The sequence below is a fragment of the Electrophorus electricus genome, chromosome 13 (assembly GCF_041902795.1).
Source record: "Electrophorus electricus isolate QZ-2024a chromosome 13, ASM4190279v1, whole genome shotgun sequence".
In the NCBI taxonomy this organism is placed as follows: Eukaryota; Metazoa; Chordata; class Actinopteri; order Gymnotiformes; family Gymnotidae; genus Electrophorus; species Electrophorus electricus.
The window spans coordinates 7,849,500-7,876,373 of NC_137509.1; the positions used below are offsets into that span (position 1 = coordinate 7,849,500).

Here is a 26,874-nt window from a genome sequence, read left to right on the forward strand (position 1 = left end):
GCAGATAAAGCAACAGTTCTAAATCAAACTACTTGCACACCATATATTTATGTTAACATATTAGTGTAGCTGATATGACCCCAAAATTTGAATGAAGCATATTTTTATGATCCGTCATTATAACGTCTATCAGTGTGCAAAGAATGCATGAAAACACTGGAGTTTGACTGTGCAAGTCTAGTGTTCTAATGCAATGCTGTTATATAATCACACAGCCGTACTTCATATAGCTTGTAAGTGTTTTCCTTACAAGTTATACAAAGTCAGACCTGAAAGCCCAGAACTTCCTTTGTGTGAAGTAATGTTACTCAGTAAGAGCAGAGGGCTTCAGCTCCAAGCCCGGCACCCTGCACAGTGTCCCTGCTCCGGAACACCTGGTCCCGCCCATGAACGGCTTGATCATGAGCTGTTGACCTGGGTAAATTCAAGTAAATAAACAGAGTAAATTTGAAACAGAGCAGAGCAGTGGGGCCTCGGGACTGGAACTGACCTCTCTCCCCCTCCCCCAGTAAGAGATTGTGGACGGGCAGACATAAGGAGAAAAGGTTCCTGTAGTGTTGGTGCCTACTGCCCTCAAGTGGACACTGATACAAGTGGACAGATTCTGACCAGCATAAGCAGAGGACTATTTTAGAATGCATGTAATGGTGTTTATTTTCACAAATATACAACACAACAAAGGGTTCAATACATTAAGGTGTTCGTGTTGCTTAACAGGATTAGGGGGGGGGGGAAGGGTATTTCTTAGATAACACTGATTTATCCTTGGGGAATTACAACACATACTGGCACAGAAAACAATATTTTTACTCTAAATCAGCACACCATTAAAACATTATCTTTTTAGGCCTAACTTGTATTTTATGAAAACCTAAACTTTATATACTCTAGAGGGCTTTCAGGGGTGGTTTCATAAATAAAGATGACTGCTTATCTTCCCAGAGCACTAATGATCTGTACTTTCATCCATCCAGTTCCATGACAGGAGGAGACAAAGGGACACGCAGGCACATTCACTCAAGGTCATTCCCAATCAAACCTAGTCTATGCCATTCCGATTATGACAGAATCCAGCCACTTCCATTTATTAAAATCCATACTCAGTAGCCCAGTTACAAATAAAGGTAGTCATCATCTAGTCCCCATTCATAGATTTGTCATGTGGAAAGATGGTAGTAGGGTCTTCTTTTTATTTTGGAATGAGACCACTGTGATTGCTGTCTCTAGACACTGGGGTAGAACACTTTGATGTGGATGGCTGAGTTGTTCCTTGTACGTGTCAGATGCTCCCCGGCTTCGTCTGGATCCTCTGGCTCCAGATCATCTATCAGCTCCACGGTGGAGGTGTTAGCAGCCAGCTGCAACGCCCCCTGGCTAAAAGCCTGGAGCTGCAAGGCAATGTTAATTGCTCGGTTAATAGCCAGTCCCAGACCATGAATGCAGATCTCCCTGTGACCTGCACTGCCATCTAGCAATTTCTGACACCTGGCCAGCTGGGCCTTGAAATCAGTCTTCATGTTGATGTAGACATCATTACGCCTCTTTGGCAGCTTTCTTGGTAGCCGCTTACGGAGTGTATATTCCACCGGGTCCATCTCTACAGTTGCCTCTGATGCAGAAAAGCCCAGAGGGTTCTGGGGTACAGAAGCTGAGACCTGACTTCTTGGCTCTGCCATCTCAGAGCTTCATAAGTGGAAGATCAGAGAATCGTTCTGGGGTTGGAAACATATGGCAATTAATGTCGAATATTGAATTCGTCCAAGAATGATTAACACGACGCAGGAAATATAACAAACATCAAATGAAATGATATTTCACATGAGCATGCTATTTAGTCTGTTTAGCAACGCACGTTTTAGTTAATTGTATGTATTAGTTAGATACATTTCAATCAGAATCATGGTTTTATTTATTAAGACCTCTGACACAAGCTGACTGCTACCAAGTGCAAATAGCTTTGTAATCACAATGGCTAACGTTAGCTAGCTAGCTTGTAGGGCAAGCTTTGCTAGCTATCTCGAATCTCGTGTACGAATAGCTTTAAGCCTTGTATCTATGCGCCACAGAAGTAAGTATGGAGTTGGTTACTCGCTGATAAAACAACCACACACAGTAGATCAGAAACAGCAAGCTACCTGTTTTACTTGTGGAATACGTCCCTTCGTACCGATACAGAAAATACCGGAAGTATTACCAATTGCACCGGAATCTATTCTTGTTTTGTTTACTTCGTCGACAGTATGGTTTACTTTAACTCTGCAGGTCGTGTTTAAACTAACCTAGCTGAAAGCTACTATGCTGCAGAACGTCTCTGGTTCAGTCTTTGCTGCATCAAGCAGTTGTGGCTGGTTTTGAGATTATGTCATGGGATGTTTCGTTTATGTGCTTTACTGCAGCAATTTTACTTCCAGCGGACTTAAATACCCTACCGTGAATCAGATGATATGAACACAGCCATCAAGTCTGTATAATGAATTGGACTGAAATGTGTCACACGGCTAAATCACTGACTGATAAAAATGGTTTAATCGTGGCAATAGGTTGTTGCACTTATTTCCTCGTGTAACTAATTATACATTTCTATTCTGGGTATCTCAATTTAATCTATAAAAGCGAAGCTGAAATTGCCATTTGACGCTAGAGGCACTGTGAGCCTTTTAATGTTACCAGAGTGTCACGTGGTACCCAGCGAGTAGGACGGCCATCTTCCTAAAACACAAACAACAAGAGTCGCGAGTAGACGAGCTATCAGCGCGCAGCGACCGTTGGAGAGAGCAAAAATAATTTATGTAGACATTATACTCGATTTGATGACGATTACAACACGATTCAACAGTCAGAGACTACAATCTCATGCGCAGAATACCAGACGACTGGAAATAATACGCATTTATAGCTCCAGACACAAGGTAAGTTAATGTCCCTCTCCTTCAGTGTTTTTGGCTAACAGGCACGGTAGCTAAGCTAGCACAGCTAGGTAGGGTTAGCCAGATAGATGGCTGGAAATGTGGACAGCACTCGGGTTACTGTTGATCTTGCAGGTAGCTTAAGTATGTTAACGGTCGTTAGGCCTAATTGCTGTTTTCAGTGGGCTGCTGGCGGACTGCGGCGCCTTCTTAGGTCAAAGGCTTTCAGTTTTGTAGCTGGCCAAGTTAGTTTCAGTCGTGGTTGAAGGCCACAGTGAGCAGAGGAGTTGCAGGGGCGGCCTGTAAACCAGGAGGGGGAGAGTGCACACGCACACGCGGATACCCCGCCCCCTTTTTCTCCCTGTCACGGGTGTTTCTTCTTGCAACTTGCTGGTCTGTAAGCTTGCACTGTCAACAAGGAGGCCCCACCGGACATGCTTCTCTGCAAAGCGCCGTTTAAACAGAATTCTGGCAGGATTATCTTAAGTGGATGCGAGAACAAAGTAAGGGATCACATTAATCAGTATGTAGTTTTCTGTTGCTTTGCACGCATAGAGTCCAGTAAACGTTAAAGGCTAATATGGCTAACGTTATTGGCCGATTTTATAGATTAATTTACTTTCGCTAAATAAATGCTGGTCTTGGGTTGCTGTGAGCTGTAATAGCTAGATAGTTAGCTGCTAGCTAGCTAAGTAGTTTGAATATCAAAATGTACCTGATGGCATCTGTTTGTTATACGTGTTTAGTGTGTATTTCTCGATGAATGGTAGCTAAACCTCGTAATTTGCCGTTTGGCTGTGTATGGATTTCCCGTGTGGCATAAAAGAAAAGCGGCTATTTCAGTGAGAGTTCACGGCCACAGAGCATGGGCCATTTCCCCAAATGTGGTGAACTTTTATTTGAGGTCGGTGTTTCGCTTTTAAGCCGGTAGCTACAGTTGCGCAGCAATGACCATCACTTGTCTGTATGAACATGAGGTTGGGTATGATGTGCAATATAAAAAAGAAGAAAATATATTTACATGTAACTTTCCTATTTATTCTGTACGTGCAAATAGCTTAACCTATTAGAAGAACTTCAAAGTTTACACTAATTAAAAATGCATGGTGCATAGCAATAGTTGCAGCCATCTTGAAAATGGAATTTAGTTTTTTGCTTCTGTCATTTTTAAAGGATGAGTGCTTTAACGCTGTCAAAAACGCATAAAGCTAACTCTGTCAAACTGAGAATACCTAATCACTTAATGTGGTCGTGTTCTTGCTGCAAGCCCGTGCTACAAATCATACTTGCACGATATGCACAAGATATCACGCTGCGATTATATAGTACCTCACATGACGTGGCTAAATCATTTGAGCATCTTAATTTGACAATTAAGTGAATTTTATATATAATATGAATGTGTTACAAGTGAGGGCAGAACAAAAATCTATTGGGTTGTTTGTTAAACTAATCTTTTACATAGTGCTACCTATTGCAACATCAGTGATCTTGGTATGCAGAGACTGTAACCTGATCTCATGTGAGCTGCACAGGTGTGATGCTGAGAGAAATCCTGTTTTTCTTTGAGCTGTTAAAAAAAACACCCACTCAGAATCTCACTCTTCATTTCTGCCAAGTACCAACACTGATTAGTTAAAGAAACACACACCTGGCTGCATTTAATCAATGTTGCTGTACAATTATTGGTGTGTCATACTTACTCTACCAACAGTAACTGCCATGCTTCCTGGTCAGTGATTGCAGGGTGGTTTCTGGACTGCAGTTTGCCAAAGTATGCAACTTTCCCTCTTAGGGAGGGTTTTCACTGTGCCCGGATTTTTTAAAAGTAGGCTGCCAGACTGCATAGTGTGACTGACACCAAGACTAATGTTGTGCTAACAGTTAAGCTCTAGTAAAATGTGGTGTTAAACATAATTACTGATGTTAAATTTAAAGTAATTATCTTCATATAAATTACAGAGGCTGTAAGGCTTCTCTTACATGTTGGCTAGATAAGCTTTAGTATATTCTTAATGTGAAAATAAAGCACATTTTGGACGCTAAGCATCTCTTTGCTTCCAGACTACTTCTGAGTAAGAGACAATCTAAATCTATTTTGATTAATAAATTCATTTCTTTTTGTCTGTCTATTCCTTTAACTTGTTCCTTATGCTTCTCTCACTGACTCTGTAGCCTAGGCAACATCATGTATACAGTTCAGCAGTACAGTTACAAATTCATATTCAGGGCTATATATGGAAATTGGTTTTATACGAATAAGTCACATGGATATAATAAGGCTAGTTTGTAGTAACCCTATTTTATGTCTGCTATAAGCATAAAATCATATTTCCTTTTTTCCTCGGTTCAGATGCTAAAACATTTGTTTTATTGCTTCGTGTGATCTAGGGACTTCAGAAAAAGGTGGTTGTGTTTGTGTTTTAATAAAGTGTTAAAGAACATTTCCCCTCAAGATGTTAACTAATTTGTTTACTTATTTAAATGTATATTATATGCTACATTTCATTATTATAGTCGTGGTTGAATTTTGCTGAGTGAAGTTATATATTGGTTGCCTGGTGATTCTTGAAGCAGAAAATTATTTTAGAGGCTCCTAGACAATGGAGTTACTGTCTGTAGTGGACATGCTCCAATAGCCTATGTTTATTACTTAGCTTTGTCATTTATGCCAAGTGCTTATCTTCTTTCAGTTGAACTAATATCGATCCAATGTTCTAGTGGATATTAAGTAAGAATTTTATAAATAGGTTACGTAAGTCAATTAAAATGAAGTAGAGTACATATTATGGAGTTTTATACTGCAGTATCACGGTTATGTGGCACCTACTACAGGGTTCAGCTCATTTCCATCGTCATTCCTTCACACAAGAAACATGCATCAAGAGAGTGTCTGTGTCAGATACATTCTCACTACTCTAAATAGTCTGTTTGGTTTAGGCAAGGAGGCATGGCATGATGCAAATCATATACACTGCTGAAATCGCAGTGTTTTGTTTACACTATACCAAAGATGGCAGGTGAGCTGGGGTGGAGCTTACATTTTTACTATATAGGTACAGGTGAGAGCCTAGAAATGCTACAAAAATTGCAAAGCAGTTCACATTACCAAATAAATAGCGCTATAACACTAATCTCCATAAAAAGAATTATAGAAGATAGCTGTGCAATCACACAGTTAAAATTGTCAATGTGAGTATAGACCTAGGCCATTTTGTTGACCAACCAAAAATGTGTTTAATGTGACAGTAAACGGGAGTTGGATGTGCATGTCAGTGTATCAGACATGTTCTGATTGACTCTTCAATATGCACTGCATGATTCCATGGAAACCTTTTGCCTAATGCAGTGGAATGTCTGTACGCAGGGACCAGATTCACAGCTGTTTGTACCATTAACAAGAAGTGAAAGCTGAAATGAAAATGACCAAAAATGGTGTATAACTTACTTATTAAACATAAAACAATAAGCTCTTGTTTTACAAAACCACATCTTGGAATGAAGCATCCAGTGGCTTTTGTCAGACTTGGCAGCAGCACACCTTCCTCAGGAGCAACTACAACCTATGTGATCAGATGTGCTACAAGCACTCCTTTGGTGCATGTATTTGGTGTGGCTGATAATATTGTCACTGTACTGAGATCTTCACTTAAACTGGACAAAATAAACATGTTGGCTTTCCTGGCAAGAAACATAAAGGCCAAAAAAAAGAAAAATAAAGCAGCAGGATATGGCGTTTCACTTTAGTGGCCCAGTGAGAAGTTGTACAACAAGCATTTAATATACCAATTCATAGGTACATACCATACATGATAGAACATTTCTAAAAAAACAAACACACACAGATTTGAATTCAGTGTAAAAGTACTATAAGGGCCACTTATTTTAGTTTGAGAGGCAAACACGAGTTGCCTTTTCACCACGGTAAGAAAAAATCCCTCTCGACCCAGCCCTAGTTCAGAGACACAGACACAAGCACACGTGAACATTGTTTTCAGCTAGTTGACAAAGGAGTTTATCGGTCTTCTCCATCTCCAGCCAGTTCTGTTTGTCACAATCACAGTTTCTAATGCTGCACTTTAAATGGTTTTGGATCCTCCCTGACCCAGATTGAGCTGCAGACATTTGCATCTTAAATCAGGTTTTACACATTTTAATTGCTTGTTGATGAAAGCCATGGTCTCTTAGGTGAAACCTAACTTGTTTTGCTGCTTGTTCTTTATAGCTGTAGACAATGTTTAAATGAATACCTTGCATTCTATTTCAAAGATCGAAATGCCCCCAGTAGTAGAGAAAAGCACACAGCACCAGGTTGAGTTGCTTGCTTATCTGTTCTGCACATCTACAGGAGCAGTATGTCAACCCTTGGGGTATTTTTCCATCACTTTTTGATTGGTTCACAATTCTGAATGAGTTTAGATATACATCTAAAAGGCCTCGGTTCACTTAAATGGGAAGGCAGGTCTTTGAGGTTAGAAAATTGCTTTGATAAATATTGTTTGAGACTTTGAGCCTTTTATTTATTAGACTTTCCTTTTGAAAGCTGTCAGTAGGTGACGTGATGCCCGTGTCTTTTATTGTAGCAGGAGCCGTGTGCAGGCCTGTTGCTGGGCATTTAGCAAAGAGGATGGCTCAGGCTCTTCAGCTGTTCTTAAAGAAATCTGAAGCTAAAGCAGTTTACAGCATTTGAGCTCAACAATCACGGCTTCTGAAAGTTCTCCTAGTGAAACCTTGATGTTATACGTTGAATGAATCTGCTGTTTGATGTGAATTTTCAAGGATAGAAGCCCACACACACATCAGTAGGATAACGGCAGGCTACGCCTAAATCAGAACTTGTACAGAATTAGACTGGAGGGGTGATGAGCCTCAAATACATCTATGATTGATTAGCAAAAAAAACCCAAAAAAACCCAAAAACCCAACAACCTGTCATTGCATCAGTAGTTTGTTCAATTCAGTGTAGTCCTTTGGAACATGAAATGCACATATGCTATTGGCCAGAAGTGGCCCATTAAAAAAGAATAAATTACCAAGATATCTAGGAGGAGGAGGATTAGTTGAGAAACAAAGAGATTGCTGATTGCAAAACATAACTTCACTTTTTTGAATGATTGCTAGTTTAATGTTGCTGCTTTAAATATCTAAATATGCAATATCCAATGCAACTAGGGGTGTGTTTATGTGTGTGTCTGCTCAAAACATCAGATATCAAGCTTTTTCAAAAGCATAGCCTAAGATGTAGTTTAGAATAATAATACATTTCATTTTTTAAGGCCTTTCACAGATGCAAGGTCGCTTTACAATAACAAAGAAGGAGAGAGGGGAAAACATTAATTGGCACATTCAACACATTAATTAACAACTATGAATAGGTATGTTTTAAGTTGTGATTTGAAAGAGGGAAGTGAAGAGCAGAGACGGAGAGATTGAGGTAGAGTGTTCCATGACACTAAAGCATCTGCCTCCAACAGAGACCAATCTAAACTTGGGGGCGGAAAGGAGACCTGCATCGGAAGACTGAAGCGTACGGGTGGGGCAGTGTGAGTGTAGGAGTTCAGCCAGGTAGGGATGTGCACGCCCGTGCAGAGCTTTGCGTGTAAGGAGGAGGAGTTTATACTGAATGTGTTCAGGGACAGGGAGCCAGTGTAACTGATGTAGAGTAGGGGTGAAGGGGCAAATTTTCTGACATGTAGGAGTATTCTCACAGTGGAATTTTGAACATATTGAAGTGAGAGGATGGTTTTGTTTGGGATGCCAACGAAGAGAGAGTTACAGTAGTCAAGATGGGAGGTGATGAAAGCATGAACCAGTCTCAGCGTCTTGTTTGGAGAGCATGGGCCCAAGCCTAGTAATATTACAGAGATGAAGAAAAAGTTTCTTGTGTGACTGGGTTGAATTGGATGGGTGTGACGTCGTTATGAATGTCCTGCTTCCTTTTCTCCAGCCTTGAGGTGGGTGAGGACGCATCGCAGCGTGAGAGGGCTTCCTGTCAGGCCCTGGCCATACAGCGCTTCACCTGGAGCAACAGAGCAGAGGCCGAGGGTCTTCAGCAGGGAGACCGCATCGTTAGCCGACCAGCTTTGGCCTTTTTGTTTGTAGCGTCCCATTACTGCAGTTGGAAGTAGATTTTAGTGCGTCAGTATCAAAGTTTTGCTGTTATCACAGTTATTCTAAGTGTTGAGCATTTATTTTTTTCCACAAATTTTCCAAGTCCAAAGGTTTTTTGGTTTTTTTTGGTATGTTTTTTTTGTTTAGGTGTTTTGTTTTTGTTTTGTTTGTGTTCTTTTTGTTGAGGGCTGTGAATAGGAGGTTTCACCTTTAAATTTAAGCCTTTTCCTACTGCGCACGCCCAGTATCAGGCAGCTATTTCCCCTACCCTTTCTTACGTGTGGAAATCTTACCACACACGTATACCTTCAACGCACACGCATACACCACTCAGCCTTCTCACCCCAGCCTGGTCCAGCCTGGTCTCGCCTGCTCCTCTCCTCTGGACAGGGTAAGGGGTCTGTGTGTGTTTTCTTGAGATGAGTTCACGCTAACTGAAACTTTGCACATACTCTATTAATGTACAGAGTGCTTGCATGGGTCTGTCTTGTATTAGAATTCTCGTACCTGTTTTCGGATTGCACATAAAGGTCTAACTCAGTTGGCTGACACCTCGTGGCTTTCATTTCTTTCTCCCTCTCTCCTTTTTTTTTTTTTTTTTTTTATTCAACATTTTTTAGATTCAGCTCAGAGACGAAGGGAGGAATATGACAGCTGAGACACTTAACTTCGGCCCAGAATGGTAAACACTGTTCCTCGAAGTATTGCTCACCTTCTGCTAATGCTCTTTTGCCTCGTTCTCTTTGTCTCTCTCGCTTCTTCTTTCTCACCTCATCAGAATTGCCCTCATCCTTTCCTATTTCCTCTTCCTGTCATGTCGCTGTTGCTTTGTTCATTGCGTCTATTATCTTCCACTTCTCTTCCTCTCGCTCTTGAAATGACTTTAGTTTTTTCATTTCTATCTTCTGTTGCCCAGTTATATACTTACTCAGTGACAGCCAGGAAAACTGCAGTCAGAGAACTTTTCCCTTCTGTCTAAACCACTACTACATCTTCAGCATTAATCCCCCACTCCCCTTGGCACTCAGTAAATGTTTATATAGAGATTAGGTAGTAAGGCGTGGTGCATTTTGCTGGTGCTAGGCCATTTGTGATGGACTGCTGTGTGCATAGTTGATCATTGGCCGGTGTGAAATTACTCCTGTACTTGACATGTGCAGTGCTTGTTTCTCCGCTCAAAAGCCGATCTGAATAGGGTGTGGGGTGTAGCTTTGAGCAGCCCTGAGATTTAACAGCAAAGCAGGGGCCATATGGACAGAGCATAATATAGAACATCAGCACAGGCAGTATGTGAAGAAGTCTCAATGAGCCTTCCTTATGCTGAACACAGAATCGGGAGTATTTCTGTCATACATCCCATCTTCCTAACTTCCATAATGTTTTTTTTTTTTTTCTCTTCTTCCTTCCTTTTGTCTTGTGCGTCTGTTTCCCTCCTTCTCCACCAGGCTCCGTGCACTTTCCAGTGGAGGCAGCGTCACCTCCCCTCCTCCCTCTCCCGCTATGCCAAAGTACAAGCTGGCCGAGTATCGCTACGGCCGAGAGGAGATGCTAGCACTTTATGTCAAAGACAACAAGGTGAGGAATTGTTTGCCCCTCTATTCCTGCTATTAATAATCACAGTAATGAAATAAGTGGCTCAATGCTTATTTAGGACCACTGTTTCTGGTTTCTGGTTGAGATCACTGGTTGGATGTAAAACGTGTAAGGCCTGGAGCTCATTCCATACCTGCTCACATTAAGCTCCAGCACATGTATACCTGAGCTTAAAGCTTGTTTGTAATGTTTGGTGACTTCAGCTTGGTTTTCCTTGTTCAGACGAGTTGGTTCGACTTTAACACTCACATTTCAACATTCTAAGCATTCTAGAGCAGGCAATTCGACAGCGCAGTGAATTTGTCAGGTGTTCTAACATGTCTAAAACTGACCTGAGCTCTTTAGTGTACAAAGTGCCAAAGCCATGGGGGACTGGTAATATATGCAGTTTTTCTATATCTAAACAGTGTTTTTGTCTAGTGAAATAGCTGTGCTGAATTAATCAGCTCTGAGGTGTGTGTGTGTGTGTGTGTGTGTGTGTGTGTGTGTGTGTGTGTGTGTGTGTGTGTGTGTGTGTGTGTGTGTGTGTGTGTGTGTGTGTGTGTGTGTGTGTGTGTAGGTCCCAGAGGACATGCAGGATAAGGAGTATGCTGCTATTCTGCAGGATGAGCCTCAGCAGCCTCTGGCACTGGTGCCTCTAACTGAGGAGGAGCAGGTTAGAAACACACACACAGATCAGGTGGTGTCTCTGGTCACATATGAACCAAAGCATATTTGTTTACCAAACAAAGCCCATGTAGTTATAGTATACACAAGTGATCTTACTTCTTGCTTTTGGTTTGTTTAAGCACGGAACATAGCGTTTCCAACACAATAGCCCACCTTTCTGCTGTAACTGTGTCCAGGAGTAGTGGTAGGATTTTGGTGTTTCCTGTATTCTTGGTTTTAATCCTGTTTTCCTTTTTTGTCTTCCACAGCGAAACTTCTCCATGTCTGTCAACAGTGTGGCTGTGCTGAGGCTCATGGGTAAAGGAGGTGGTGCCATCCCAGCTGGCATAGCCCGGGGTAGAGGCGGTGTGAGGGGCGGCAGAGGTGAGAGGCTCTGTTGCCAATTTACCATGCGAGTTGGTGGAATGATGAGCTTCTACTGGCTGTTAGTTCAAACCGTAGAATATAAAGAATAAATATCTGTAAGCACACAACGTTGGGGTATTTGTATCCCACTGTAGGAGCTTTTTACAGTGCATCATAGACATGTCATTTAAGAGAACAAGCACATCTCACAGTACTGACTGTGGTGTGTGCTTATCCGTGTGTATCTGTGTGTATCTGTGTGTGTGGGTGTGTGTGTGGGTGTAGGCAGAGGCCGAGGAGAGGGTGGGTTCTACCAAAGAAGTACTGAAGATGGGGAGGTGGGCTTTAGCAGGAATGTGAGAGAGATCCACCGTAGTCAGAGCTGGGATGACAGGTATCACCCCCACCATTCCTACATACAGCCATCACTCGACTCAGTTTCTAAAGAGTTTATAAATTCGCTTCACCTTCTTCTTTTAGCATGTCTGTCTGTATTGAGAAGTCCTTAACTTGGTCGTGTGTGTGTACGTGTGTATGTGTAGGGGTGAGCGGCGCTTTGAGAAGCCCCTGCGTAGGGAGGGTCTGCGGGGGGGCTTTGAGGAGGTCACCTCGGGGGGCAGGAAGGAGTACATGCGCTCGGACAGTGACAACTGGCGCACCCTCCGAGAGGAGCATGAGCAGGAGGAAGGGGGAGATGCAGGCGGGAGCTGGAGGCTGGCCGGCTCACGCAGAGATGGTACACACACACACACACACACACACACACACACACCTTATTAAAAGATTCCTTTTCAGCTGGGTGAGAAACTCTGTGAATCTGTGCAGAGGGTGGCCCAGAACTGCACTAATACACTTAAGTGTCTGTTCATCTTGCCTTTCAATATCCCGATTTGGAGCACTTCATATTTGATGTTCATTATTTTAAACTCACACATTTTTTGCTGGAGGTTTTGAAAATATCTTAACATTTTAAAGATCTGCCAGCCATCTGAAATGGATTGTTAGTGTGGCCCTCCAGAAAACATCAACCCAATATTGTGCCAGCACTTTACCTTTTATAGAGGATACCTGTTATTTTCCACTTTTTATAACTGTCATTGAAACCAAAGTGGTCTGGATTAGTAGATTGGTCCAGATTTCTCAGTTCTTGGTAGTGGACTCTGGGTTTTTTGTTTGTTTGTTTGTTTGGTTTTTTTTTAAAGAGTTTAACCCGTCAGTTCACCCTTGTCTGTCCTTTCCCCAGATGGTGGTCCGCGCTCGGCGGGCTGGAGGGAGCATGGGGAGATTCGGCGCAGGAAATTTGACTTTGACTTCCGGGATGGAGGGAGTGAGGGAGGGAGGCGGAGGGCTGGAAGCGAGGGAGCAGAGGAGGAGAGAGATGGGCTGCCGGAGTGGTGTACGGACGAAGAGGATGGAGAGATGGGCACCTTTGACTCCTCTGGAGCCTTCATGTCTATCAAGGTGTTTGTTTGCATGTGTGTGAGTGATTGGAGATGTTGGTTTATTTGAGGGTGTGTGTGTGTGAGTGCACTAATGCCTGCGCACTCTCTCTCTCGCTCTCTCCCTCACGCTCGCTCGCTCTCGCTCTCTATCTCCTTCCTTCCAATTTCTCTTTCTGATGCATAATTACATATAGAAAAGCTCTAAGGACCCTATCCCAGAAGAGGAATTTGAGTTTCAGGGCTTAGAAGATGAGGAAGAGTGTGGTACAGACGGGGAAAAGAAGCACGGCAGTAATGGAGAGAAGCCCGAGAGAGGTGAGAAAACGGACCCAGTTTTACCTGAATATAAATTTAAAGAAAGAATGGAATTAATTTGTCTGTATATACCTTCTATATTCTCTGTAGAAGAATTCTTCTGTCAGAAGAATTCATTGTTCAGCTCTCAAATGCCGTATTCTCTAGAGGAAGACTTTCACTTCCTGTGTGTCTCTCTCTCTCTTGCTCTCACACACACACACACCAACACCCCCCCCCCCACCACCAGATGAGACTGACGCTGCCATAGTGTCTGAAGTAGAGGTGAAACCCATCTCTCCCTCGTCTCCTCCATCCGTGTCTCTGAGCGCCCCTCAGGCTGAGCCTGCTCCCACTGCTGCCCCTGTTGGTCTGGAGGTCCCTCCACCTGCCCCTGCTATTCCCAGCAAGATGCCAAGTGAAGGTAAACACTTATTTCAGCACGGTTCTTTGTTTAACTTTGACCTTCGTGTTCTTTAGAGAATTTATGTGTGTGTGTGTGTGTGTGTGTGTGTGTGTGTGTGTGTGTGTGTGTAGTGTTATCAGAGCCTGTGTTGGAGCTGACTGCCAGTACCTCCTCCAGTCTGCCTTCATCCCCTCCCTCCTCTTCCTCTGCTGCTACTGAGCTCCCACCAATGGGGGGTGACCCTGAGGACGATGAGGGCATGAAGCACCTGCAGCAGGTAGCGAAAAGTTCTGTGGAACCATGATATGTGGAGGAAATCTCTAGAAATAAGTAGTGAAATATATATATATGTGTGTGTGTGTGTGTGTGTGTGTGTGTGTGTGTGTGTGTGTGTGTGTGTGTGTGTGTGTGTGTGTGTGTGTGTGTGTGTGTGTGTGTGTGTGTGTGTGTGTGTGTGTGTGTGTGTATAAGGAGGCAGAGAAGATGGTGGCATCGCTGCAGGACACGTCTCTGGAGGAGGAGTGCTTCACCCAGACCCTGCAGGAGAGCAGGAACAGCGCTGCTGCCCTGCCTCTCACCCATGACTCCGCCATGAAGTGGTTCTACAAAGACCCGCAGGGGGAGATCCAGGGTAGGCACGAGCTCACTCTATGAAGCCCCGCACAGAGACACACTCACCTCAAAGCATAAGGACCAGTTCATGCTCTCTCAAATTTGAATCTCCCTCCAAAGGTGTGGGAGTTTGATAGCACGAAGCGGCAGCGGCGTGTCATGCATGTCCGTGGCTTGTCCTGTCCCGCTCTGGCGCCCCCTGCAGGTCCCTTCAGTACGATAGAGATGTGTGAGTGGTTCCAGGCGGGCTACTTCTGCATGACCCTGCTGGTGAAGCGCGGCTGTGACGAAGGCTTCCAACCTCTGGGTGACGTCATTAAGATGTGGGGGCGTGTGCCTTTTGCCCCCGGGCCTTCCCCGCCACCGCTGCTGGTGAGAGATCTGCACGCACAAGCACCCCCATGCAAACAGAAGGTGAGAGGGAGGCTGAATGTGGAGAGAGTAATGTTGACAAAGACTGGGAGGATTAGGTCGACAGTGTTTGTCCACAGACTACAGCTCGATTAATAATTTATCTGTAGAGGTGAAGTTTAAACAGAGAAGATTTCCATAGAGTTTTGCTGGATTCTTGCAAAATCTGAGCTGATATTGGACTTTAAGGAATTGTGTGTGTGTGTGTGTGTGTGTGTGTCTGTGTGTGTGTGTGTCTGTGTGTCTGTGTGTGTGTCTGTGTGTGTGTGTGTGTGCCTGTGTGTGTTTTGCCCTCAGTGTAATCTGGATCAGGAGAGGTTGAAGAAGCAGCAGGAGTTGGCAGCGGCTGCAGCGCTCTACCAGCAGCTCCAACAGCAACAGCAGCTCCTACAGCTCATTAACAGGTGTGTAGCAGGGAGGGTGGAGGAGAGGTCATAGACACATTATACACTCTCAAACTCTCATCCCATCACTAGCCTAGTCTCTCTCACACACAAACTCTGTTGTGTACATTCTTATTGTTATTGTCTCTCCTATGACATGCACACAAGCAAACTCTCATCCCATCACTAGCCTAGTCTCTCTCACACACAAACTGTTGTGTACATTCTTATTGTTATTGTCTCTCCTATGACATGCACACAAGCAAACTCTCATCCCATCACTAGCCTAGTCTCTCTCACACACACTCTGTTGTGTACATTCTTATTGTTATTGTCTCTCCTATGACATGCACACAAGCAAACTCTCATCCCATCACTAGCCTAGTCTCTCTCACACACAAACTGTTGTGTACATTCTTATTGTTATTGTCTCTCCTATGACATGCACACAAGCAAACTCTCATCCCATCACTAGCCTAGTCTCTCTCACACACACTCTGTTGTGTACATTCTTATTGTTATTGTCTCTCCTATGACATGCACACAAGCAAACTCTCATCCCATCACTAGCCTAGTCTCTCTCACACACACTCTGTTGTGTACATTCTTATTGTTATTGTCTCTCCTATGACATGCACACAAGCAAACTCATCCCATCACTAGCCTAGTCTCTCTCACACACACACTCTGTTGTGTACATTCTTATTGTTATTGTCTCTCCTATGACATGCACACAAGCAAACTCTCATCCATAATCCATCATTCTGACTTTCATGCCCCACTGCATGCACTACTATACTGCACTCTCACTATTATATTCTCACACACGCGTACACACACCCACAAGCACTCACGTAACATACAGAATAATAGTATGTGTTGGAAAATATAAGCAACTCTTAGTCTAAGAAACAAAAACCATTATTTGTTCACTATCAAACTGTTTGGGTTTTTTTGTTGTTGTTTTCTTCATACAATTCATCTTTCATGTATTCTCTATCAAACCTTTTTGACACACTACCAAACTCTCAGGTGTGCCTTATCAAACTTCTCTCACTCTCTATCAAGCTCACATGAGTACACTATATCCTCTTTCCCACTGTTTGGCCAAACAGTTACAAAGGTTGTCAGGCCTCTGTTCCAGACTCCTGAGAAAAGATAGCTTCTTTTTCCACAAATGTGGTCCAGGAAATCTGTGGCAGCGATGGGCTCTCATCATAAGTATGACAGTTGTTGTCATTAAACACCTCCCGTTGCTGCATGTGACTGAGATGGATCATTAGTTGTTTGGACTGTTTTTAGTGTTTCTTTTTAACTGCAAAATGGCAAAACTTGGTGATGAGAGACAAGGAAACAACAAAAATGCAGAACCAATCAGTGAATCCCTGCGTGATTAAGCCATCTTGACCGGAACGTTCTGCAGCTCTGAGCGTGATGTGGAAGCGTTCCACGCCGGACCGTGTTCATGTGGAACTGCGACTGGAAGTATTTGGCCCTACGAGGGAAAAACGGCTTATCATAAACTTTGATGTGTATGATGTCATACTACTTGCACTGTCATACTTCTCACTCAGACTATTACTTTCCAATTCCCACACCTTTTATACCTTCCCACGGACTGTGTGTGTGTGGGTGTGTGGGTGTGAGAGAGAGAGAGAGAGAGCGAGCACATGTCTGATGGTGTGGTTGATGGTGTGAAATATAGTAGTGTATTGGAGTTTAATGGTGTATGACAAAGTATCATGGCATTTGTAGGAGACTTTGATGGTGAGTGTGAGAGACTGATAATGTATACTTGAGAGTGCGTGAGCAATATGTGAAGGAGTCTGATTTTCTGAAAGCAGTACGGTGGTGTATCGGTGTGTATGAAAATGAAAGAAGTAAAAATTACAGCCTAAGCAGCCTCTTGTGAGTGGGTGGGTGGTTGTGGTTTTGTGTGAGCGTGTGTGGACATAAATGTTTGTTTAGGTGTCTCTGGGTGGGTCATTGTTTATCAAATGTTGTACATATCTGTGTAGCCCTTAATCTATGTGCATGACTTTGCTGTTTATGTAAGTCACTGGTTGAACGGTTGACCTGCAGAGGGAGGAGGTGGGAGGGCTTACCATTGTCCTTGGCCAGTTGTGTAAGGTGTAACATCTTATATATTTGTCTTATCCCTGTGTGTGTGTGCGTGTGTGTCAGTAGGTGCGGAGAGCAGGGTATGATGCCTTCAATTAACAGATCGATGTCAGTGCCAGATACAGGGTCCATGTGGGACATGCATACCTCAGCCTCACAGCCGACAGGTGAACACGCATGCTTACTTTAATGCTGTCACACACCCCCACACACGTGCATACATGCATACTTTTATACTGCAACACTCACTCCTACACACAGACATGCATGTACATGCTTACTGTAATCGTGCCTTTGAACACTCATATGTTGCTACTGATGGTATATGCAGAATTACTGTATTAGAACTAATGCTCTTTTTTTCTGATAGTTGGAATGGATTATTTATCATAATACATTATTAGTTTACATCACTCTCCCCATCTTTCTCTCTCGCGGTCTTTTTTTCTGCAGGCGGTGAGGTCAGTCTATGGGATTTAACCATGAATTCTTCAACTCAGGGTCCAACTCTTGAACAGCTTCAAAAGGTGTGACGTGGCAGTCAGGCTCCTGCCTTATCTTTTAAGAACCCTGCAAATGTGCGACTTGGCTGTGTGTTTTAATGTGTGTGTGCGCGTTTATCTGTGCGTGAATGTGTGCGATTGTTCATGTGTGCATCTGTCTCCAGCTCCAGGAGAGAAGAGAGGCTGAACTCAGGGCTAAGCGGGAGGAGGAGGAGAGAAAAAGAAGGGATGAAAAACGGAGACAACAGCAGGAGGAGCAGAAGAGGAGAGAGGAAGAGGAGCTCTTCAGACGCAAGCAGGTGCGAGAGGCCCTTCACTGAGCGGACTCTGCTGTGTGTGGAACCATGCGTGGGTGGTTTGAGTGATGTCCTGCCTGTCTCCCATCACCTACTCCTCTGTGTTTACCTCCTGCAGCAGGAGTTGCTGATGAAACTGCTCCAGCAGGCTCCACGGCAGGGAGGTGCCAGCTCAGGGTCATCTTGGAGTGGGGGCCCTGTGCCTGGGCTGGGGAAGCAGGGCAAGCCCCTGAGTCCGATGGAGCTCCAGCAGGAGGCCGAGAGACTCTACAAACAGCAGCACAGAGCCCAGCAGCAGCAGAGAGTGAGAGAGAGCTTGGACAGCTCCAAAACACACACACACAGGATTGCTTTAATTCACAGGCCAAAAAAAGAAAGGTTCAAATATAATGCTGTCACATGTATATCAGAACCCATCATTTGTGTATGTGTTGGCAAGCCAAAACACTACACATGGCATGAAAACTTCAGACATAGTAACACCGCCCACACGCAGACGTGCTCATAGCCGCTGCCATTACGCACAGTGGCAGTACTATCATCTCACTGCTAGCTGTGTAAATAGTCTGTGTCACTCACATAACACATTCTCGAAACAAGGCTTCATTCACACCCACAACAAATTTAGGAAGTTGTTAGCTAATTACCCTCACCTCCATGCTTCGTCTCCTCCACCTGTGTGCAGTGGGCTGCGGAGGCGGGTGTGGGGTCTCTTTGGGGGTCTGCAGCCATGGAGGGGAAGTCAGCTGGAAGCAGCAGCCCCTCCGGAGGGGGCATGGGGGTGTGGGACGAGGCCCTGAAGAACCAGAGTGTCCTGCGCAACAACCTGGGCCTGAAGAACAGCCGCAGCAGCCCCTCGCTAAGGTAGCTCCTCCCGTGAGGGCCCCCAGAGGGTGTGGCAATGTAGCACCCCAATCGGGGTTGCCTTGTGGAGGTTTATACCATGCTAAATTCTCTCTCTCTCTCTCTGCAGTGACCAGTACATGCTGCTGAATCGTCGTAAGCGCAACGAGGACGAGGAGCGCTTGCTGAAGCTCTTGCAGGGGATGAAGGCCCAGGATGGCTTCACCACATGGTGTGAGCAGATGCTGCATGCACTCAACACCTCTGCCAACAACTCCTCCTCTTCGCAGGATGGTGAGCACGTCAGCCTTTCCTGCTTCTGTCTGTCCTCTCTCTCTCTCTCTTACTGACGTGTTCTACTTAGTCATTGTCGTCAGCTCCTGCATCAGTTTGACTGTTAGCTCTCTGAAGTCTAGTCTCCGTGTGAGTGTCGTGCAGTGTTATGTTGGTGCTATGGCGTGGATTATGACGCGGCTGCTCTGTGTGCGTGCCCGTGAGCAGTGGCCACCATTGTGGCCTATCTAAAGGAGGTGGAGTCGCCCTACGAGGTGCTGGACTTTATCCGCTCCTACCTGGGAGACACCATGGAAGCCAAAGAGTTCGCCAAGCAGTTCCTGGAGCGCCGTGCCAAACAAAAAGCCAACCACCAGAGACAGCAGCAGCAGCAGCAGCAGCAGCAGGTGGGGGTGGGCGGGGACATGGGCGTGTGTTTAGATTTATGAAAAAGACACTGTTGTGGCTATGTTCATATACCTAGTGTGTAAAAGTTAATATCTGTGGTGCGTGTGTGTATGCTTGCCTCTGAGGTTTTTCTATGCTTTAACATGTCATCTTTCCCTCTCCTTCTCTAGCTCTCTAAGGAGGTGGCTGGGCTAACCATGAACAGTTTCCCTCTGCAGGTGAAGCAGCTACACCTGATTACACACCCCACTCCTTCCACACCTTCTTACCTTCAACATTTCAGTCCCCACAGTCTCCAGCATAGTAGCCTGTTTAGGGTCTTTATTGCTGGCTTGCATAACAATGTGTATGACATTAAAAGCATACTGTTTGAATGCGGTTAAGCCTCACTTCATTCATTCTCTTTGTCTTCTCCCTTTAGGATTCTATGAGGGGTATGAACCCCACAGCTCTGCAGTCCATGTTCCAGGCAGTGCATTCTGGGAAGGGGGGCATGGGCTATGACCAGGCAGGGAAACTGAAGAAGAAACAGCCGGTGATGCTGCACTCCGACCCAAGCATCTTAGGTACCCGCTCCCTCCAAGCCTCTGCGACGTTCCGCTTCTCCTCTCCCGCAGTGGTCTGCCAAGAACGCGCTCTTTTGCATTTTCTAGCTTAAAAGAACAATAGTATTTAACAGTATAACTGGCTAAACCAAACAGTACTTTTTTTCTTTTTTTTTCTGATATGGACAAAAAATTGCGAAATGTTTCTGAATGCTCTGATTGTTTAATAATTGGCTCCTTCTCTGTGGGTGTGTGCTTGTAGGGTACTCATTCCATGGTGCAGGGGATCGGCTGAGCCTGAGTGAGATGGAGATGGTGGAGGATTACTGAGTCCACAGCAATAGCTACCTGAGGCCTTTTTTCCGCGGGTCCAACTAATCAGACTCCGCAAGTCTAATGTGCACTGCTGGGAAAGAGGGTTGGGGTGGGAGGGAGAGACGTGATGAAAAGAGAGGGTTGGTTCTTTGGGGGTGGAGGGGAGAATGAGGGGAGAATGTAATTCAAGTGTAACGGGTGGAGTTGGGGCAGTGGTCCACCGATAACCCCCCGTTACACTCAGCTTCAGGCTTCCCCATCAGAAGCCCTCCAATTTGGGGTGGCACGGTAGGGAAAGGGGCGATCATATGTGTTTTGGGGGTGGTAAACTTCTGGCACTTATAACAATAAGCACCTTACTCAAACTAATGCACTTTACGAAGGCGGTATATGGATAGACTTTAGTTGTTTTGTTTGTTTGTTTGTTTTTGTTTGTTTGTTTTGTTCTTTTTTTTACACAAAGGTTTTACATGCATAGGTATGTTATGTGGATTCAGAAATATTCCCACATGAATAGGTGTTTGTGTGTTTGTGTGTGTGTGTGTGTGTGTGTGTGTGTAGAATGAGAACTGGACATGGTGGCAGCAGTGGTAGAGAGCAAGGGGGACCGTCCTGTTTGTCTAAACTTTATCAGAACACAAGACAAACAAATCTCTCTTCAAAGACAAACACTGTTGTTTTTTATATGAAAAAAGGTTTCTATAAAAAAGTAAAGCTATATAAAATAATACAATTTTTGATCATAAAACTTGAACATTTGCACTTGTATAAAAAATTAGACAAAAACAACAAAAAAAGTGTTCGATATATGTAATAGAGGTTAATATTTTTGTGCGAGTGTGTGGGTGTTGAAACTAGTGAGTGTTTGTACATACCAGTCTGCACAAGTGTTCTTTTTTTTAAATTCTTTTTCTCTTTTTTTTGCTTACCAAGATATCAAGACGTATAAAATGACACGAGGCCATTTTGTGATTTTCAAGCGAGTTAGATTTTTGTATTTCATGAACAGAATGTGTGTGTGTGTGTGTGAGTGTAAGCACGAGCGTGTGGTGTTGATTTTGTAGATCTGCAGCGTGTTTGTGTATTTGACTGAGGGGGACAGAGGGCAATGGTACAGCACATCCTTCCTTTGGTCAGTCGCTCATGCCCAGATGGATCTGAATCCTCTAGATGCTTTCGCTTCTTTCACACCAGCGCCCCGCAGGCAAGCCCCCACCACTACTCATGTCTGGTCCTCTGTTAGGCTTATGGGCCAGGTACTGAGGGTTGTTTGTGTATGTCTGCGTTTGTGTGTGCGTGCGTGCGTGGGTGTGGGTGGGTGGGAGCAAGCGAGTGTGTCCACACATGTGCCTAAAAACTTAAAAGGGCGAATGGTTGAAGTTCATTGCTGCCATTGAGACATTAATTTTTTTTTTTGTCTGTTTTTGGGAGAGTGTGTGTGTGTGTGTGTGTGTGTGTGTGTGTGTGTGTCTTGGTGAAGACACTTAGACACTCCCCCCATGCTTATAAACAAAGAGCTTTGTGCATTGCGCACACACCATTCTCTATAGTTCTTCTAGTGTAGCCAGAGGATGGTCCACTTTTTAGGGGATGTGGCTCACATTGCCTTGTTGTCCACTCTTTTACTCCTGAGCGAGTGACTGACTAGCTTCAAACGATCCCATCAAACTGTGCAAGTGCACACAACTGTGCACAAAATGTTCATTATAATGTTACTCGTTTGTTGTCGCTGTTGTTCATAATGATTACTTTTTGTTATTAATGAATATAATATAATACATACACATAGTTAAAAAAGTATTTGAACTACAAAAAAAAAGCACTTGGGGCTGCTACTTTGTTTATTTTTGAAACTATTTTACTTTAGTCTTTAGTTTCATTGCCACCATGTGAAGTGTGTGATTTCTTTCTTAAGAAAACATTGAATGTATTCCAAAAAAAGGTGAAAAAAGAAAACAAAAACAGTGAAGCCGTGTTTTTTTTTATTCAACGCAAAAATGGAAGCATAGTCGGACATTTGAACAGAGAGAATGACATCTTTTTCTATAAAAACAAAAACAAAAAAACCTGTTAGCAAATGGAAAAAAAAAATCAAGATGTACCGCTAGAACACACTGCCTCTACAATCCTGTTCATACAGACATTATGACTATGAAAATGAAAAACAAACACAAATATTCCATACTGGAGTTTTGGTTGTTTACAAAAAAACACTTGGACATTTTCTGAGTGCATTTTCCCCTTTTATTTTCTTTTTGGGGAGAGGGGGTAGGTAGAAACGTGACTCAGTTCAAAAACGTTTGGGGAGCTGTGCTGTAGTAATCATATGACAGCAAACCCCTCCCTTTGTAGTGAAATTATTTTGGCATATAGAATGTGTGTGTCTACTTGTTGCGACTTTATGGAGTGGGTGCTGGGACAAGGAGTTATTACAAAGCTTACCATATTTTGTTTACTAGTCTTGTTTTTGTTTACTTTTTTTCATATTTTTTCTTCAGATTTAAATGCTTTGTGTTCATCTTGAAAAGAAATGGTTCGTGTTCCTGGAAAAGAAAGCGAAATCAAACAGCACAGACCCTCTTTTTTCTTTAGTTTTTTGGGTACTTTGAAATGCACGTAGGTAATTGTTGATGCTTTAACAGTTCTCTTCCCCAATGAATTTAGGCTGGGTTTTTTTTGTTTTTTGTTTTGTTTTTTTTTTGCTTTAGAAATATTAAATGACAATAAAAAGATGGACATGTCTGCAATGGTTGGATAACACAAAAGCATGGAATAACAGGAGGGATGTCTGTGTGACCTCAGTTCTGCCGTCACATTCTGTGGACCGTAAAAAAGCCTTTCTGTTTCCACATGGGCAAAGGGAGCATCACGGCAGTTCACTTGCAGTCTTCATGAAGATAACAAAGGAACTAACACTGCCTTGCTGCCCTCATTATGCACTTTTCATGCGCTCAAAACTGTGAGGACCCTGCTGGGACATAAGAGGAAGAAAGGGGGCGCTGCTGACACCACGGCTGTTGGGACACTGGAGGTTCACTTGAAGCACCCTTCAGTGGGAATATAAACCAGGCCAAGGGACAGCAGAAGGTGTCCTTTCCACTCTCCATGTACATAGACAATGCTGTTTTATTTCTCGCTCATCTCAGCCTCTCTTAGGACTGAACATTTATCTTGATTACACACCAATGAAGGAGGTTCATGAGTCAGACATAGTGAATGTTCACGGGGGTGGAACAGTTCAGCTGTGTGTTCGCAAGTGTGATGGCACCATGATCAAACTGCAGCCCTCCAGAGGTTTCCTGTGGACATGCTGGACAAAGTGGAGTGCTCCCTACGGAGTGCTCCATAGGGATAGGAAGTTTATGAACTGCGCATTTCAGGGTGCTAGCTAAGATGCAAACAGGGGGAAGGGGGAGAATCTCGTCAGAGGCTGGAGTGAAACATGTGACTCTGGATTGCTCCCTTAAATGACAGAAATGCATTTCAACTAGGGGAAGGAGGGTTGAAATGATGGAATGGCTGTACTGACTGCTGTAGATTCGCTTCAGTGTGGTGTCACCTGTGACTGCAGCAACTGAACTGTCAGCATGGTAAATGAATGCATGTATTCCTCTATGCATTTATGCCTGGCCTTAGCTCTAGTGCTGGAGACCGACTGCCCTGCATGGTTTCACGGTTTACCTCCTCCTCAGCTCACTGCCAAGGCCCCCATGAGTTGCATTAGGTCTGAACCGAAAGGTTCAAAGCAACTCTTTGTACGGTTCTGAATCAAGTCTCGAGTCTCTGGATAAGAGTCCAACTCGAGTCTCAAGTCACATGAACAACAACATCAAAATAAAAGTTAAGGTTGCTGGTCACCAAGACATGGAACAGTGTCTGAAACCTAATGTTAAATTTAAGGTCTTCAAACTAACAACAGCTAGCATGAAAATGGCAATAGCAAAGTGAAGCATGTACAACTCGGTACTAAAAATGACATGGAACTTAATTGAAAAAGTATTTATTAGCTAGCTGTTGGTGTAGGTGGTTAGCGTACGTTTTGTCCAGAATATGGGCTAGCTAGCTAACGTTTGCTGTCCATGCCAACCTTCTATGTGTTGCCAGTGTCCTTTATTTTGATGTTATATATAGTGCATGTAGCATGTCGTCTATGCCCGTCTGACTTGAAATTTTTTGTACCCCAAGGCGATTAAAGGCTGGCGTGCCCACGCTAAATGTAACGTCAGCGTGAGAACTGCGATCTGCAAAAATTACAGATACTGCACATGACCACTTCGGAACTGACAGCCAAAACCCTCACGAGAGATTAGATCGAAAAGTAGTTTTATTCAAACGATTAGATCAATTCTTGTTTTCTACCCCCACTCTTAAATGTTGCGAGTCTTTCAGAATATGTCAAAGTACGACTCGAGTTTGAGTCACTGACTCAATTTGTGATCTTGTGTTAAGGCATGGGGAGCTTGAAACTGCAGGGCATTGGGTCCCCAGGACTAGAATTGAGAAGCTCTAATTAATGTCATGTGAAGACTACTCATTTCAATGATTCGTCATTGTTCTTTTATGGTGTTGGAATCTTCTCATGATGCACTCTCTGGATTTGTGTTCTGTGTTCCTTCTAGACCAGTGTTCCAGAGCTTTGGAAGAGGATGGTCACCAGCTTTTCTCTCTCTCGCTCTCGCTCCTCAGATTTTCAGATCATTTCTAGGACGATGTGAAATTACTGTCCAGTAAATACAAGCCCACAAAGAGGAGGGCTGATTTTTCCCCTTTATCCATGTGAGTTGCTAGGTTCCTATGGAAGTGGCTTCATACCCAGCTGACTGATTGGAGAGTGGAAGAGAGAAAGCTCTGAATACTGGAACTATGGACAGTCAAAACCTGTACAGACTAGTAGTCCACCTATATCACCTGGCCCTAGTGAATACATGGCTAACACACATGTACAGGCATGTTCAGCACACATGCAGCATGACTTTTAAAGTACTACCACACACATGCAAACATTAACTTGCATCAACTGCTGTCTTAACTGAACAAATACACGCAAAGACTCTGCAACCATGCCAACTGCGGGGTGCCCTGTGACCTGTACACATGACCTCTGCTTCTCTGTGTTGGGTGATGATTTACCGCCACTATTTCTCTGCCCCCTTCCTCTATGACTTGCCTTAACTGTACAGACCACTCTGTACTTGGATTGGAAATTATCTGTAATTAGTTCAGCATTCTTTTACTTCAAGGACGGTTCCGACACTGACCTAAAAGACTCATAAATGCTTGATTAAAAGCAGCTTCGGTTGAAGATTTACGTATAACATGTATCTGAGCAACAAACCCCGTTTAGCCTAAATTCAACATAGATAAAGGCTGATGTGAGTTTAAAGAGTCTGTGGCTAATTGTAACCCTCAAAATGTGACTGGTTTCATATTAACATACATCACTGCAAAACCTTTTCCTTTTAAAGGGGTATATTGGAATCGATTACTAGATTATGCAGTACTTTTCAACTCTGGTATTTAGAGGCTTTTAGTCTCAGTCTACCTGGACTTTATGAATGGTATATAAGTATGTGTAATATCTGTAATTGTACAGCAAGGTTTTGAGCTGCATGCAGGTTTTACAGTGTGGCAGTACCTTTTAACAAGTGTACTGTGCCCTTCATATAGAGTGGGACTGGCTCTGCGTTTTAGCTATAACTTCAGTGGCTGTTGCTGTGATGGTGGGGGTCACAGGTATATGATCCCATTTTATTATGGAAAAAAAATAAAACCAGTTATCTTAACAATATGGAGGAGGAGGATGACGGGGTGTCTGGGTGATTGTTGATTAAAAACATTTATATTACATGTATTTGCAACAACAAAAAAAAGATGTAGACCTGCAACCTAGAATCTATGGTACCTGTATTAGCAGTGGGCTTAATTATAATGTGAACAAACCTTGCTATCCAAAACATACACTGAGTATCCTAGTGGAAGAGAATACATTTCAAGTACTTGATTCTTTGAGTAACGGCAGAAGACAAAATCAGTATTGAATTTGAATCTCCTATCATGTCATTTGCATGTCAAGGCATAACTTAGTGAAATGTTAATTTGCCTTTGCATTCTACTCGTCTGCTTAGCCCTATAGCTAAACTTTTAAATAAGTCAGATATAACTTTGAAATGATACTGAAAATGTTAGCAGCAAAGTAACGTCCTCATTAATCAGAGTGTAAATAGTTTGGGGGTTTTGTTTGAAACGATGAATACTAAATAAACACTTATTAAGGAAATGTACCTGCTTCTTTAATACTTTTCACCTTTCCACCAGATGACCCTCTGTTAGAGACCTGTAACTGCCCTGCCCCTGTGCGCGGGGGTAATGTAGGTGCAGCGGGATGGGCCTCTGTCCAA

The 26,874-nt window shown here is 43.5% G+C and overlaps 2 protein-coding genes across 7 annotated transcripts; one reads left to right on the plus strand and one right to left on the minus strand.

Moving 5' to 3' along the window:
* Positions 1–628: 628 nt before the first annotated feature.
* pop7 (POP7 homolog, ribonuclease P/MRP subunit) lies at positions 629–2,270 on the minus strand. The gene is made up of 2 exons (XM_027028438.3): positions 2,136–2,270; positions 629–1,712 (listed from the first exon to the last, which is right to left on the minus strand). Exon 2 carries the CDS (start codon positions 1,674–1,676, stop codon positions 1,224–1,226), a length of 453 nt encoding a protein of 150 aa, XP_026884239.2. The 5' UTR covers positions 1,677–1,712; positions 2,136–2,270; the 3' UTR covers positions 629–1,223.
* Positions 2,271–2,701: 431 nt separating this feature from the next.
* gigyf1a (GRB10 interacting GYF protein 1a) lies at positions 2,702–26,753 on the plus strand. 6 transcript variants are annotated; one of them, XR_014126771.1, is made up of 25 exons: positions 2,702–2,909; positions 9,638–9,699; positions 10,463–10,592; positions 11,170–11,265; positions 11,528–11,642; positions 11,910–12,018; positions 12,167–12,360; positions 12,868–13,085; positions 13,261–13,381; positions 13,611–13,784; positions 13,898–14,043; positions 14,238–14,397; positions 14,584–14,792; positions 15,087–15,193; positions 17,357–17,460; positions 17,747–17,820; positions 17,961–18,095; positions 18,214–18,396; positions 18,778–18,956; positions 19,066–19,229; positions 19,437–19,615; positions 19,787–19,834; positions 20,038–20,182; positions 20,424–24,066; positions 25,096–26,753. XR_014126771.1 is itself a non-coding variant. In XM_035519655.2 (25 exons), exons 3-25 carry the CDS (start codon positions 9,665–9,667, stop codon positions 20,489–20,491), a joined length of 3,093 nt encoding a protein of 1,030 aa, XP_035375548.1. In that variant the 5' UTR covers positions 2,750–2,909; positions 8,854–9,408; positions 9,638–9,664; the 3' UTR covers positions 20,492–26,753. The 6 variants fall into 6 exon arrangements, 5 of the variants coding, with proteins under 5 accessions (XP_081581515.1, XP_081581516.1, XP_081581517.1 ...); XM_035519655.2 differs by adding an exon at positions 8,854–9,408 and having other exon boundaries at positions 2,750–2,909; positions 20,424–26,753; XM_081725389.1 differs by having other exon boundaries at positions 20,424–26,753.
* Positions 26,754–26,874: the final 121 nt, after the last annotated feature.